An 11,858-nucleotide genomic window follows, 5' to 3' on the forward strand; every position below is an offset into this window, starting at 1 on the left:
CCATGGAGAACTATTTATAAGTTTTTCAGTGGATGGCAATTGTAAAATCTGACTTAACTGGGCATGGTTAACTTAAATAAGCATTTTTAATCCTTCTTTCCACAGTAAACTGCAAAGAGAGGTTAGCTTTGTTAAGAATTCAATGAGATTTTATGGTGTAAGCCATAGTCCAGTATTTGAAAAGTAATGTAGGATTATCTAAACGACAATTGATGGGCCACAATGTACTAGGTTAAACTCAACCCAACTCAACTAAGCCTTTGTCCCAAACTAGTTGGTGTCGGCTAATGAATCCTCTAGAAAATTTTCATGAAGAAGGTGAAAAGATCTATCCGGCTCAAATTAAATAAGTCTAATCCTGACACTAGTTAGGTTTGTCTACACGGATCATTTCAATAGGATGATCCCAACCCTCCAATCCAAAGAGGTTTTTATAATATCAGTTCCTATATAGATGGGAGGGCTAGGATCATCCTCTGGGAATAATTTTATTTTTTGTAGACGACTGGGATCATCCTACGGTGTGACCCGTGCAGTACTTTACGAAAAATACTGGACTATACGGGCTTCCACGATATAAAAATTCAGAATTCAACATAGGTGGACGTGATATATTCGCCCCTTTTTCTTCCCTGGGGCACCCACCTCTTGTGTATTTATGACTCATGTAAAAAGACTAGTCATAATTACAAAAGAGGTGGGTGAGCCGGGGAAGAAATAGGCCGAATGTATCATTTCCCTTTTTTTAAACCCCTATCAATTAATTAGGAGCTAGAGTTAGATTACCCAACAAAACACGTCACGTTACAAGTGGGGGCGCATTATCCTACAGTGGGGCGAAAAAGTCATCTCCCTACTAAAGCGTAGGAAGCAGAGTCTTCAAGACTTCAACGAGACAAACTCAACGGCAATATGATTTTTGTTGCACGCAACTCTCTCTCTTTCTCTCTCTCTCTCACCTATTTAATTATTTCCTATTTTCATATAAGATTGTGAAAAGTTTTACGTTCTAGGGTTTGATCAGGGGTTAGGAATTCACAAGAATCACAGCACTTCGGCCGTTTGAAAAACTTTTGAGGTTGAATTCTGATCAAACCCTAATTTTTTTTTCTCACCAACTCGCAGATTCCGATAATATCAATTTAGGGTTTATTTGGGAGTTTTCTTGTAATCATGGTCTGGATGGTGATTTCTGCTTATAATGAAAGTTAAAACGGTGTGTTCATCTTATGAAGATGGTAGCTCCAAGGAATTTGATTAACGAAAGCTTAAGACAAAGGGATGAAGAGAATGCGAAAGGGGATTCTCCCACGATTAAGAAACCATTTGGTGCAAAATTGGATGGGAGATTTCCATTAACTCAATGGGAATTAGTGGCTGCAATGAGCATTTTTTTGCTCTTTTCAGTTGGACTCTTTTGCATTTATTTGACTATGCCACCTGCAGATTATGATAAGATTCTCAAAGTACCTCGCACCATATCCGATCTTCGAATCCTCAGGTGATTTTCCTCTTTGGTTTGTTGAAATTTCACTTTTTTGTATGTTGGGTTGTTTGATACGAATTTTGAGTTATTTGATTTTTTTTCCAAGCAAGTAGTATATCTTGATGAATCTAGTTTGTTGAAATTTCATTCTTTTGTATGATGGATTGTTTGATAGGGACTTTGAGTTATTAGAATTTTGTTCAAAGAAAGTGGTATATCTTGATGAGTCTAGTTTAAGTAACTTGTGAAACAACCAATTACTCCAAAAGCTTAAGCTTAGCTTTTGGAGATGGTGTTATTTATTCGTTTATGCTTCATCACTCCCCCTCACGTGTGGCCCCCCTTTTGGGTTGGCCTGTACATGTGGATTTTCAATATCAAGAAGTTGTTGGGTTTTGAACCCAGGACCTGCCATGAGGCAATAGCTCTGATACCATGTGAAACAACCAATTACTCCAAAAGCTTAAGCTGTTAGAGATTGTGTTTTTTATTTATTTATACTTCAACATTTAGAAATTTCTAGGAGCCAATAATCTGCACCAATGCTGCTGTTATTGATTTGTTTAGGTGTAAATTAACTATAATGGTAATTATATCATTGAAGAAAGAAAGAGAAAAAAAAAAACCATTTGGGACTTTTTGTCTGGCTTATCGGATCCCGTTTTCTCAAAGAATATGATGAGATCATCGTTATAGATTTCCTAGTTTTATAGCCTTTAGCCATATTATTTACTATGCAATTGAATCTCTTGGGTGCAACTCTTATCAAATATCTTTTATGTAGTCTTTCCGTACTATTTAAGAGCATACTAGAGGAAACGAGAATTTGAATGTCTCCTTTTAGAAGCTGAAATAGGAATTCAAATAGGTCCAGGATGCATGCTTAGGAAACACGAGAAGTTAAATGTCAGTTGTTAAAAGTGAAATAGGAATTCGAATAGATCCAAGATATGTACTGAAGGAAACAAGAGAAATGTCTTTTTTGCTTCATTTTTAACGGTGTTTCGTTTATGATTTTTGTTTCAAATTTAGGAATCCACATCAGTCAAGGAAGGATTTTGCTAGTCATTTATGCACTTTGAATTACAACAGTTTCTATCCAAAAAAAAGGGATTAGCATAGCATTGAAAGACATATAGTTGTTTATAGTACTTTTTTTTTCTAATGTTTGTAGCGTAGTTTTGCTCTGTTCCTATTGATGGTCAATTTAGCCTTTAAAGTATTCAAAAAAAAAAAAAAAACAAAAGCCTTTAAAGTGAGGGGCCTCTTTTATTTTTGAATGGTAGTGAGGCCTTGATTCTACTTTTCTCTAATAATATTAATACAAGAAATCAATAGAGAGGTGTGATTCTTTCCTGGTCTTCTTCCAAAATCTCTTTCCTCTTTTCTGTTGTAAGTAAGTTGAGATTGAACCTGCGACCCAAAGGTTGAGGCATAAAACTTTGACCAATTGAGCTACAACATCTCTCTTCTCTCTCTTTCTTCATGGTTTAAACTTCTACCCTGACATTAGTATTATTTACCTGCATTCTGATTACTATCCCTTCAATTGACGTGGTTTACCCACTGCATAGTTGGAGGAATCCTATATCTGGGGTACCATTCGTCGCACCCTTTCGTGCGTTCAAATCCTCCTCTTCCTCATTTGAACAAATAGTACTATTGCGATTCCCCTAAGACCACCTTTAACTCAATCAATTTTATAGCTATCTATGCTTATACCATTTTGTATCTAGGTATTGCACATTCACATCCACACAGATGTTAAATAAGTTAGTTTCTATATTATATTTGATATGTTGCATCTATTAAATTCTTCGTACTATTCCATTTCAAAGTTTTGTATATTGAGAATAGTCACTTCACTGTCTTGCACTCTTCTAAAGCATAAGAGATTTAATAACGCCTTCTCCAACAGCTTAAGCTTTTGGAGTAACTGGTCGTTTCACATGGTATCAGAGCAAAGGTCCCGAGTTCAAACCTCCTTGATGTCAAAAATCCACATGCAATGGTCAACACAAAAGTGGGGCCACATGTGCCACATGTAGGCCAACCCAAAGAAAGAGGGGGCCACATGTGAGGGGGAGTGTTAAAAGTATAACAGATTTAATAGCACCTTCTCCAACAGCTTTAGCTTTTGGAGTAACTGGTCGTTTCACACACTCTAATCTTCTCCTTCAGCCACTCCCATTTACTATCTTAGGCCAGAGAGTAGTTCACTGAAAAAGTACTCTTTGTTAGCTTGCATTTTTTTTTTCATACAAGTACATATTATCTATAAAAGAGAAGGCGACACCAATACGAAAAAGGGGAGCAGAGATGCAACCCCACAATAACTAAGCTACAAATTAGGCATTCCATGCCAAACCTTTAAATCAATACAAGTCCCTCGAAGTTTGCTAAAACTTATCACCTAAATGATTCCCTTCCGTGTATGTGACAACATGCCACTCTACTAGTCTAGAAATGAAATCATGCATCTCCATAAGGAGCCTCCTAAAGTTCCATGGCAGAGGGGCCCTCTCTTATTAAGCCACCTAATAAAGTATCTTTCATCATATTATTAGTATCAAATCTTTTTTTTTTTTATTATCGATAAGCTGGGATCGAAGGTAGAATTGAACCTAGATAGTGAAAGATATCCCTCTTAGGTACCTCCTGTCCAGTTATATTTACGACATCCTCTTCCCGGTTCCTTACATTACTAAAGTTGCAAGGAGGCGGGACGAGGATGCAGTAAATATGACTGGACAGGAGGTACCTAAGAGGGATATCTTTCGCTATCTAGGTTCAATTCTACATAAGGAAGGAGAGAATGCAGAGGATGTTAACCATAGAATAAGAGCAGGTTGGTTGAAGTGGAAGCTTGCCTCAGAAGTTCTGTGTGACCGTAAAATCCCTACCAAGTTGAAGGGAAAGTTTTATAAGACAATTGTGAGGCCAGCCATGCTGTACGACTCAGAATGTTGGGCCACCAAGAAGCAGCATGTGCATACGATGAGTGTAGCGGAGATGCGAATGCTTAGATGGATGTGCGGCCACACAAGGTTAGATAGAATTAAAAATGAGGATATTCATAAAAATGTGGGGGTGGCACCAATTGAGGAGAAGATGAGAGAGCACCGCTTAAGATGGTTTGGACATATCCAACGTAGGCCTTTGGATGCTCCAGTGAGAAGAGGCGACTCGTGCCAAGTTGATGGAGTAAAAAGAGGTATGGGCAGACCGAAAACAACTTGGGTAGAAAAGTGAGGAAAGACTTGATAGCTAGGAACATAACAGAGAACATGACCTTGGATAGGATAGAATGGAAGAAAATGATCCACGTAGAAGAACCCAACTAGAGCCAGGATTAGAGCCGGGTAGATTCCTTTCACCTTCTTCATGAATTTTTCTAAAGGATTCATTTAGCCAACCCCAACTAGTTTGGGACAAAGGCTTCGTTGAGTTGAGTTGGTAAGCTGGGATTGAACCTGAGACCTCAAGGTTGAGAAACAAAGCCTCAACCGTTGAGCTACAGGCCCAACCCCTAGTATCAAATCATTGCCTTCTTTCTAGTCTTTGCAAATTAGTATGTTCTTGATGAATTAAAATAAGGGATAATTACATTTACACCCCCTCTAGTTTCTGACACATCCACTTCCACCCCTATAGTTTAAAACGTGACAAATACACCCCTGTAGTTTCAATTTGTTTAAGGTTTACCCCCTCAGCTGAACGTTCGTTCATAGATTGAAGGGTTAGGATGATCCGATGGAGCTGATTTTTTGGGCACACCCTATCTATGTCAGGACCCATCAAATGAACGCTTTGGATCATCCAAATAATGTGGGCCCATACCCAAATCCAAAGCGTTTGGTAGTGTTTGGATTCGGGTATGGGCCCACATTATTTGGATGATCCAAAGCGTTCATTTGATGGGTCTTGACATAGATAGGGTGTGCCCAAAAAATCAGCTCCATCGGATCATCCTAACCCTTCAATCTATGGACGAACCTTCAACTGAGGGGGCAAACCTTAAACAAATTGAAACTACAGGGGTGTATTTGTCACGTTTTAAACTATAGGGGTGGAAGTGGATATGTCAGAAACTAGAGGGGGTGTAAATGTAATTATCCCTTAAAATAAAAAAAACTAATAGTTGATACACTGCATAGAGTGTTTTTATCCACTTCTTTATAATTTTTTTTTCAAAATAATTGTCATATGGAGTCTCATGTTTGAACTCATACTAGTTGTACTAAGAAAGAAATGAAAATTCAGATATTCTCTGCTGAAATATCTAACATCAGTAGTCTCAATTGTCTTCTCATTCTATAAATAAATATCCCATACTACTGATTTACTATTAATATGTGAAACAGGCCCAAATCATTATTTGTGCTCCAACGTGTTTTTTCTATTCTTATTTTCATTCTTTTCAACTTTTATTTGCAGAGATCATCTTGCTATATATGCGAGAGATTACCAAGCACAATTCATGCTAGGTTACTGTTCAACTTACATATTCATGCAGACATTTATGATTCCTGGCACCATATTTATGTCACTGCTTGCCGGAGCTCTATTTGGTGTTATCAGAGGCCTTTTTTTGGTTGTTTTCACTGCCACTGCTGGGGCATCATCTTGCTATTTCCTGTCTAAATTAATTGGCAGGCCTTTAGTTTGCTGGTTGTGGCCTGAAAGGTTGAGGTTTTTCCAGGCAGAGGTACACTTGGGGGTTTCTTTGACATTAATATCTATGATTTTTTCCCCTTATGTTTGATACTTCTGCTGACTTAAGTTTCTGGCAACAAAACAGATCGCAAAGCGCAAGGAAAAGCTTCTGAATTACATGCTTTTTTTGAGGATAACTCCCACTCTGCCAAACACATTTATTAATATGGCATCTCCAATAGTTGATATACCTTTTCATGTTTTCTTCCTTGCAACATTGGTGGGCATCATTCCAGCAACTTACATCACTGTTAGAGTAAGTTCCTCCAATTTGGTTTCTTTCTAAAAGCCATGCATTCTTATAGTAGTTTTTTGTTGGTTTTGGTGGATCCTAGTGAAATTATGTTCTGATTTCATACTGCAAGGCATGCTCCATGTCCTGTCAGCCACTCGGTCATACCTAATGGTATCAGATCCATATATTTAGTTTTCCTTCCTTTTTGTCCCGCACCCATGGTACCTAACAAGATCTTTGAAAAATAAATAAACAATCTTACTGCCTTACCAGCATCATGAATAGACTTGCATGGAATAAAGTGTCGTCTTTGAAACCAATCAACAGCAAAGAAAGATGCTTTCGTCGCTCTTTGAAGTCAGAGAAAAACCAAGTACAATGTCCAGAGAAACCTCAACCCAAGGGTAAGATGGAATAGGTAGTGTACAAACTGACATTAGTGGAAAAGTACCTTTGGAAGTTTGACGAGTTAGACACTTCTTCACATAAAGGGAAATGTCACATACTAGAGCAATGGTCTTGTCCTTTCCAAAGTGCTTCTCACTATGTGCTTTGATGATGAATTGTTGAAATGACGAATTAGAAATACACAATAAATTCCCTTTGAATAAATACACAACCGCCACTATCTTCAACTTCAGCCATTATTATATCAAAATATTCATCGTCCACAATCTGATTTATAAGTGACACAAACCCAAAGACATCAACAGTCATGGAGTTCTCGAGAACTCTCCTACTCAATGCATCATCTACCTTGTTTTGAGAATTGAGTATGTGCTTAAGAGAAGGTTAATTCTTGCAAATAATTTGCTCATTTAGTATGCTTCAGATTTAACTTTTGTCACCCATTCAAATACTTTAAAGCTTCGTGATCTAAATAGAGAGTGAACTCCCTATGTATCAAGTAGCACCTCCAAAATTTAAGGCTCTAACTTTGGCATATAGCTCCAAATCATAAGTGAAATAGTGTTTTTTTAATGGTAAATAAGAATTCATTAAAAAGGAGACCGAGGAGGTCCCAAAAAGTACAAGATTAATGAGGTAACAATGCTCAATGAAAAAATAGAAATCAAAACACTGACTGAGGAAGAAAATCAAATAGCTCAATTCTCTCCCTGAAGACTCCCTGTCTAGCAAGCTTATCAGCCTCTCCATTTGCTGACCGCCTAATGTGGTTGAAGTGAAATAGTTAAATGTAGCATCACTTAATTTCTCACTAAAATAATTCACGGGCCTCATATTTTGTCTTAGGATTGCCCAAATACCAATGCAGGACGCATCACAATCAAGCTCTATCAACTTGCCATAATCGGGTAAGGCTAAACAAAGTGTGCTACTGAGACACTCCTTGATCTTCTCTAAAGCCTTTTGGGCTTGAGGAGTCCACTCAAAAGCTCCCAATTTCAACAAATCAGCAGCAGTAAGATCCACAAAAGTATTGAACTTCCTGATAAGTCTTCTATAAAAGCTAGCAAGTCCATGAAAAGAACATATCTCATGAGTAGTAATGAGTGCTGACCACTTTTCGATCATTTGCACTTTTGCTTCATCCGGTTTGATTCCTTCGCGGCTATACTTCATAGCCCAAAAGATTACCTTAGAAGTTAGAAGATGCACTTCTTAAGGTTGGCGAAGGCCCTTTTCTTTTCTCAAGGCCTCTAATACTTCACGTAGATGTTGGAGATGTGTGTCCATATCCAAACTATAAATGAGTACGTAGTCAAAGTACACTACTATAAATTTGCTTATGAAGAGCCTTAGCATTTCATTCATCACCCTCATAAATGTATTAGGTGCATTGGACGGTCCAAAAGGCATGGTCATCAAACTCATACAACCCTTCTTCCGTTTTGAAATTCGTCTTCCATTCCTGGGACATGGGATTTCTCCCTCTTGGTCGATTAGAGGTATGGTCCTCTAGAACCTTCTTTGGCTTCCTTATGTTGGTCTATGTGCAAGGAACAAATAGGCGCACTCTCATAGGTTTTGTTATCTCCAGGGTTTTAAATTTCAGTTTCAGTCTTGGTTTAAATTGCCAGGAAAATGGAAACATTTCGGCTTCGGTTGGAAATTTCAGTGAAAATCCTATAAAATCATGGAAACGTATGAAAACATATGGAAATGATAGAATTTTAAGATGAAGCCGCAGGAAATGCTAGAATAAGCACGGGATGGAGTCTCTAGGCAGTCCCTATTTGTTATTAATATAAAACCCCTTGAGGTTGAGGATTTAGTTGCGGTTGTAAGCCTTTTGACTCCTGACCATCTCGGTCATGAGCTCCTCTTGCTATTGTTTTAGCAGTTTCTTAATAAAATATTCATCATTTACTACAAATAAGTAATTTAGCTATAATTTTGATAAATTTGCCCGTTGAAATTATTCAAGGGCCATTGTGTTTGCCTATTGGGCGTGTGAGAGTTGCCATAATGCCTTACTATCTAAAATGTGCTTTTAAAAAAAATTAAATTTCCCAATATAAATCAAAACTCGATATTCATGCAAAAATTGAAACAAAGCTTAAAAGGCAACCAACCAAAATAATTGTGTTTTAGCAAGAAAAAACTTGTAACCTAGTGAGTATCACAATACTGACTCTTAGAAACACAAAACAAACAATAAGTATCCTTATGTCTTTTACGTTCTACATGTTTAATCATAGCAATGCTTCTTCTTTTTTTGTTTAACTCATCGACCATGGTCTTAAGGCTTTTATTGAAGCTTTAGGCATCATGACAACACCCAAATTCTTGATTTATGGACTCTTGATTTGACACTTAAAATTGTCCAATTAGATTGATTTGTGGGTCACCTGATTTTTAATAGGAGCAAGAGACTTGGTGGGAATGACCAGAACAAAATATTATTTGATCGTCGGAATGCCATGTTAGGTGCCCTACCAGAATTGGAATGGCCCAATTACCCAAACAGTTGCTTGGGCCTGGTCACTTCGAGACCCCCCCTTGGTAAGGAGGCCCCTCTTCTCCGAAGTGATGGGGCTATTTTGCCTAGTTCCTTAAAGACAGTTGCCTCACGCCCTTAAGTCTGTCCAAAGTGCTCCCCACCATGTGATGGCTTAGATTCCCGCTCTGGCAACCTTGAGCAGGATTCTTCCCTGGGAGCCTTCGATTCCCGTTTCGATTCCCGCTCTGGCAACCTTGGGTTGGACCCTATATATATTTTAGGAGCTTTACCCCATCATTACACTGAACTTGGGTCCATTGGATTGTTCCATTTGTATGTGTCTCTGTGTCTGTGCTTGTATCATGGAGATCATCCTTCACGAAAATCAGAAAGGGGCTAATTATGATAGTGTGGCTCATTAGGTATGCTTAGGCTTTTCTTTTGTTCACACTTTTGTTCTCTAGTTGTGTTTTCTATCATAGATCTCCTTTCCTCTTTAAGTCATTATTTTCCTTCATCTACTTGTATTTTTTCATAGATTCATTCTCTTAATCTCAATTTCATCTAGGGAAGTTCTTATCTCCAACCCCACAAATACTTCAAATCCTGAATTTTCTATTTCTTTGTTAATTCCTATGCCATCTGTGGGTACTGTTCTGGACATTTTGATCATATCTAGACTTTTAGATCTGTTAAACACTTCCTAGGTGCTTTCAAAAGTCTTGAAGTAGTCTCAACTCTCAAATTCACAATTAATCCCATCAGTCCATATTCAAGTATACTTTAAACCCAAGCAAAACTGAACCTAGTTATTACCCAAATCAGTACCAATGACCTGTTTTCCCTAGGTTCAGATTTTACATATGCTCAAGTGCTTAAGTTTTTTTCTTGTGATCCTGCATTGATGTCTGTCTGTGTATTGGGAATGATATCTGAACTCCCTTGCTTTGATAATTGCACTCCTTTAATAAGCACAGACTTCTAGTAAGTTGTTGATAGTTTTTTGTTAGATGTAACAGCGTTTAATAGAAGTGTAACATAGGAAAGTAGAGTTGCTAACTTTCACCCACTGTATGATAGGAGCTTTTCTCCATCATTTTTTTTATGGTAAAGAATTGGATTAAAAAATGAAATAAGAACCGGGGATCAGCTTGGTGACCTAGATCATCAATGTACAACCGAAATAAGGAATAAAAACAGAAGTACAAGATAAAGCTCATCAAGCAGGGATAAAATCAAGCACTTCCAATGCCGCCCTGGAGGCTCCCTCCCTCGTTAGCCTATCCCCCTCATTATCCGCCAATCTTCTTACATGGTGGAAGGAGATTGATGAACCCTCCGCTTTGTCAAATCTCTCACCAAATTACATGCAAATTGTCCATCATTACACCCAAATTGTCCTGGTCAGATTGATTGCTTTGTACATTTAATTCGTTCTGTTTTTTTTTCTCCTTTTTTGGGAGTTTTCTGTTGGTATGCTTCCTATTCAACTTGGAATGCTTTCTTGTAGTACCGAGCATTCTTGTAGTACCAATGCCTCCTGATATGATCGGTGACGATGATGATTGATTGATCTGTAAATTAGCTTCAGCTCTTTGTGGGGGGTCAAGCTAAACGTGAACGTAGGATTTGGCATGTCTGCATTTTATTTTTATTTTCTCTCTTTTATAGATTTCCTATTGATATGTTTCCTAAGTTGCAGCCTGGAATGGTTTGCTTATGCTCTGCATTTTTATGCAAATGTATCCTTGTGACATGAATTGAGGATTGTTTATTTACATATGAGCTAGTTTTGATCTAATTGAATTTGTTGATTCTTGATGGGTTGAGCTAAATTTCAGAAATAATAAATTTGGAAATTGATAGAGGAAAGTAATTAAACCTATGAAGGTACCATAGACATCATAATGTGATTTTATTCTCAGTTAATTTGCTAATACATAAGGGTGTGTTCTCTTGGATTTTCAGGCTGGCCTTGCTCTGGGTGATCTGAAGTCAGTCAAGGATCTCTACGATTTTAAGACACTTGCAGTTCTGTTTCTTATTGGCTCCATCTCCATTTTTCCAACCATCCTCAAGAGGAAGCGCACATACGAGTGAAAAGTTTAGGTGGTCAATCCCCTGAAACTCAGCTGGAAAAACCAGTCATGAAAAATAGATTTACATCTCTAGTCCATACTGTGTGGCTAGAGGAGACACTGAAATGCAAAAACCCTTTAGAAAGGTGCCTCTTATGGTATACATGATTGTTTGCCTTGTTTATATGGAAGGACTCATCAGTTTCTCCTGATCTGTTGAATCAAGTCCTTCCAATGATGGGAATGGAGGTGGGCTGTCATTTTTCTTACTGGAAAGTTACTAAAATTCTCTTCCTTCTTTTGTTTAAAGTGAAATACATTTCATTTTGTTACATCTCATCCTACCTTTCTGTTATTTTCTCTCTTGATCCGACCATCTCGGTTGTGGTTGTATGTTTCTTTTTTTCTTGATCATTCAAAATAAATAAAAAAAGGATC

General features: G+C 37.7%; 1 protein-coding gene across 1 annotated transcript; it reads left to right on the top strand.

The window, feature by feature from the left end:
• The first annotated feature begins 892 nt into the window (after positions 1–892).
• On the top strand, positions 893–11,752 carry LOC143881003 (putative membrane protein At4g09580). The gene is made up of 4 exons (XM_077383983.1): positions 893–1,501; positions 5,924–6,194; positions 6,288–6,458; positions 11,311–11,752. Exons 1-4 carry the CDS (start codon positions 1,230–1,232, stop codon positions 11,440–11,442), a joined length of 846 nt encoding a protein of 281 aa, XP_077240098.1. The 5' UTR covers positions 893–1,229; the 3' UTR covers positions 11,443–11,752.
• The last annotated feature ends 106 nt before the right edge of the window (positions 11,753–11,858 follow it).

Source organism: Tasmannia lanceolata, unplaced genomic scaffold (assembly GCF_043159265.1).
Source record: "Tasmannia lanceolata isolate RefF3 unplaced genomic scaffold, GAP_Taslan_0.1 ptg000007l, whole genome shotgun sequence".
In the NCBI taxonomy this organism is placed as follows: Eukaryota; Viridiplantae; Streptophyta; class Magnoliopsida; order Canellales; family Winteraceae; genus Tasmannia; species Tasmannia lanceolata.

Coding starts and splice junctions, on each gene's coding strand:
- LOC143881003 (XM_077383983.1), top strand. CDS start 1,230: ATGAAGATGGTAGCTCCAAGGAATTTGATTAACGAAAGCTTAAGACAA. Junction 6,195..6,287: donor TGAGGTTTTTCCAGGCAGAG/GTACACTTGGGG, acceptor GCAACAAAACAG/ATCGCAAAGCGCAAGGAAAA. Junction 6,459..11,310: donor CAACTTACATCACTGTTAGA/GTAAGTTCCTCC, acceptor TTGGATTTTCAG/GCTGGCCTTGCTCTGGGTGA.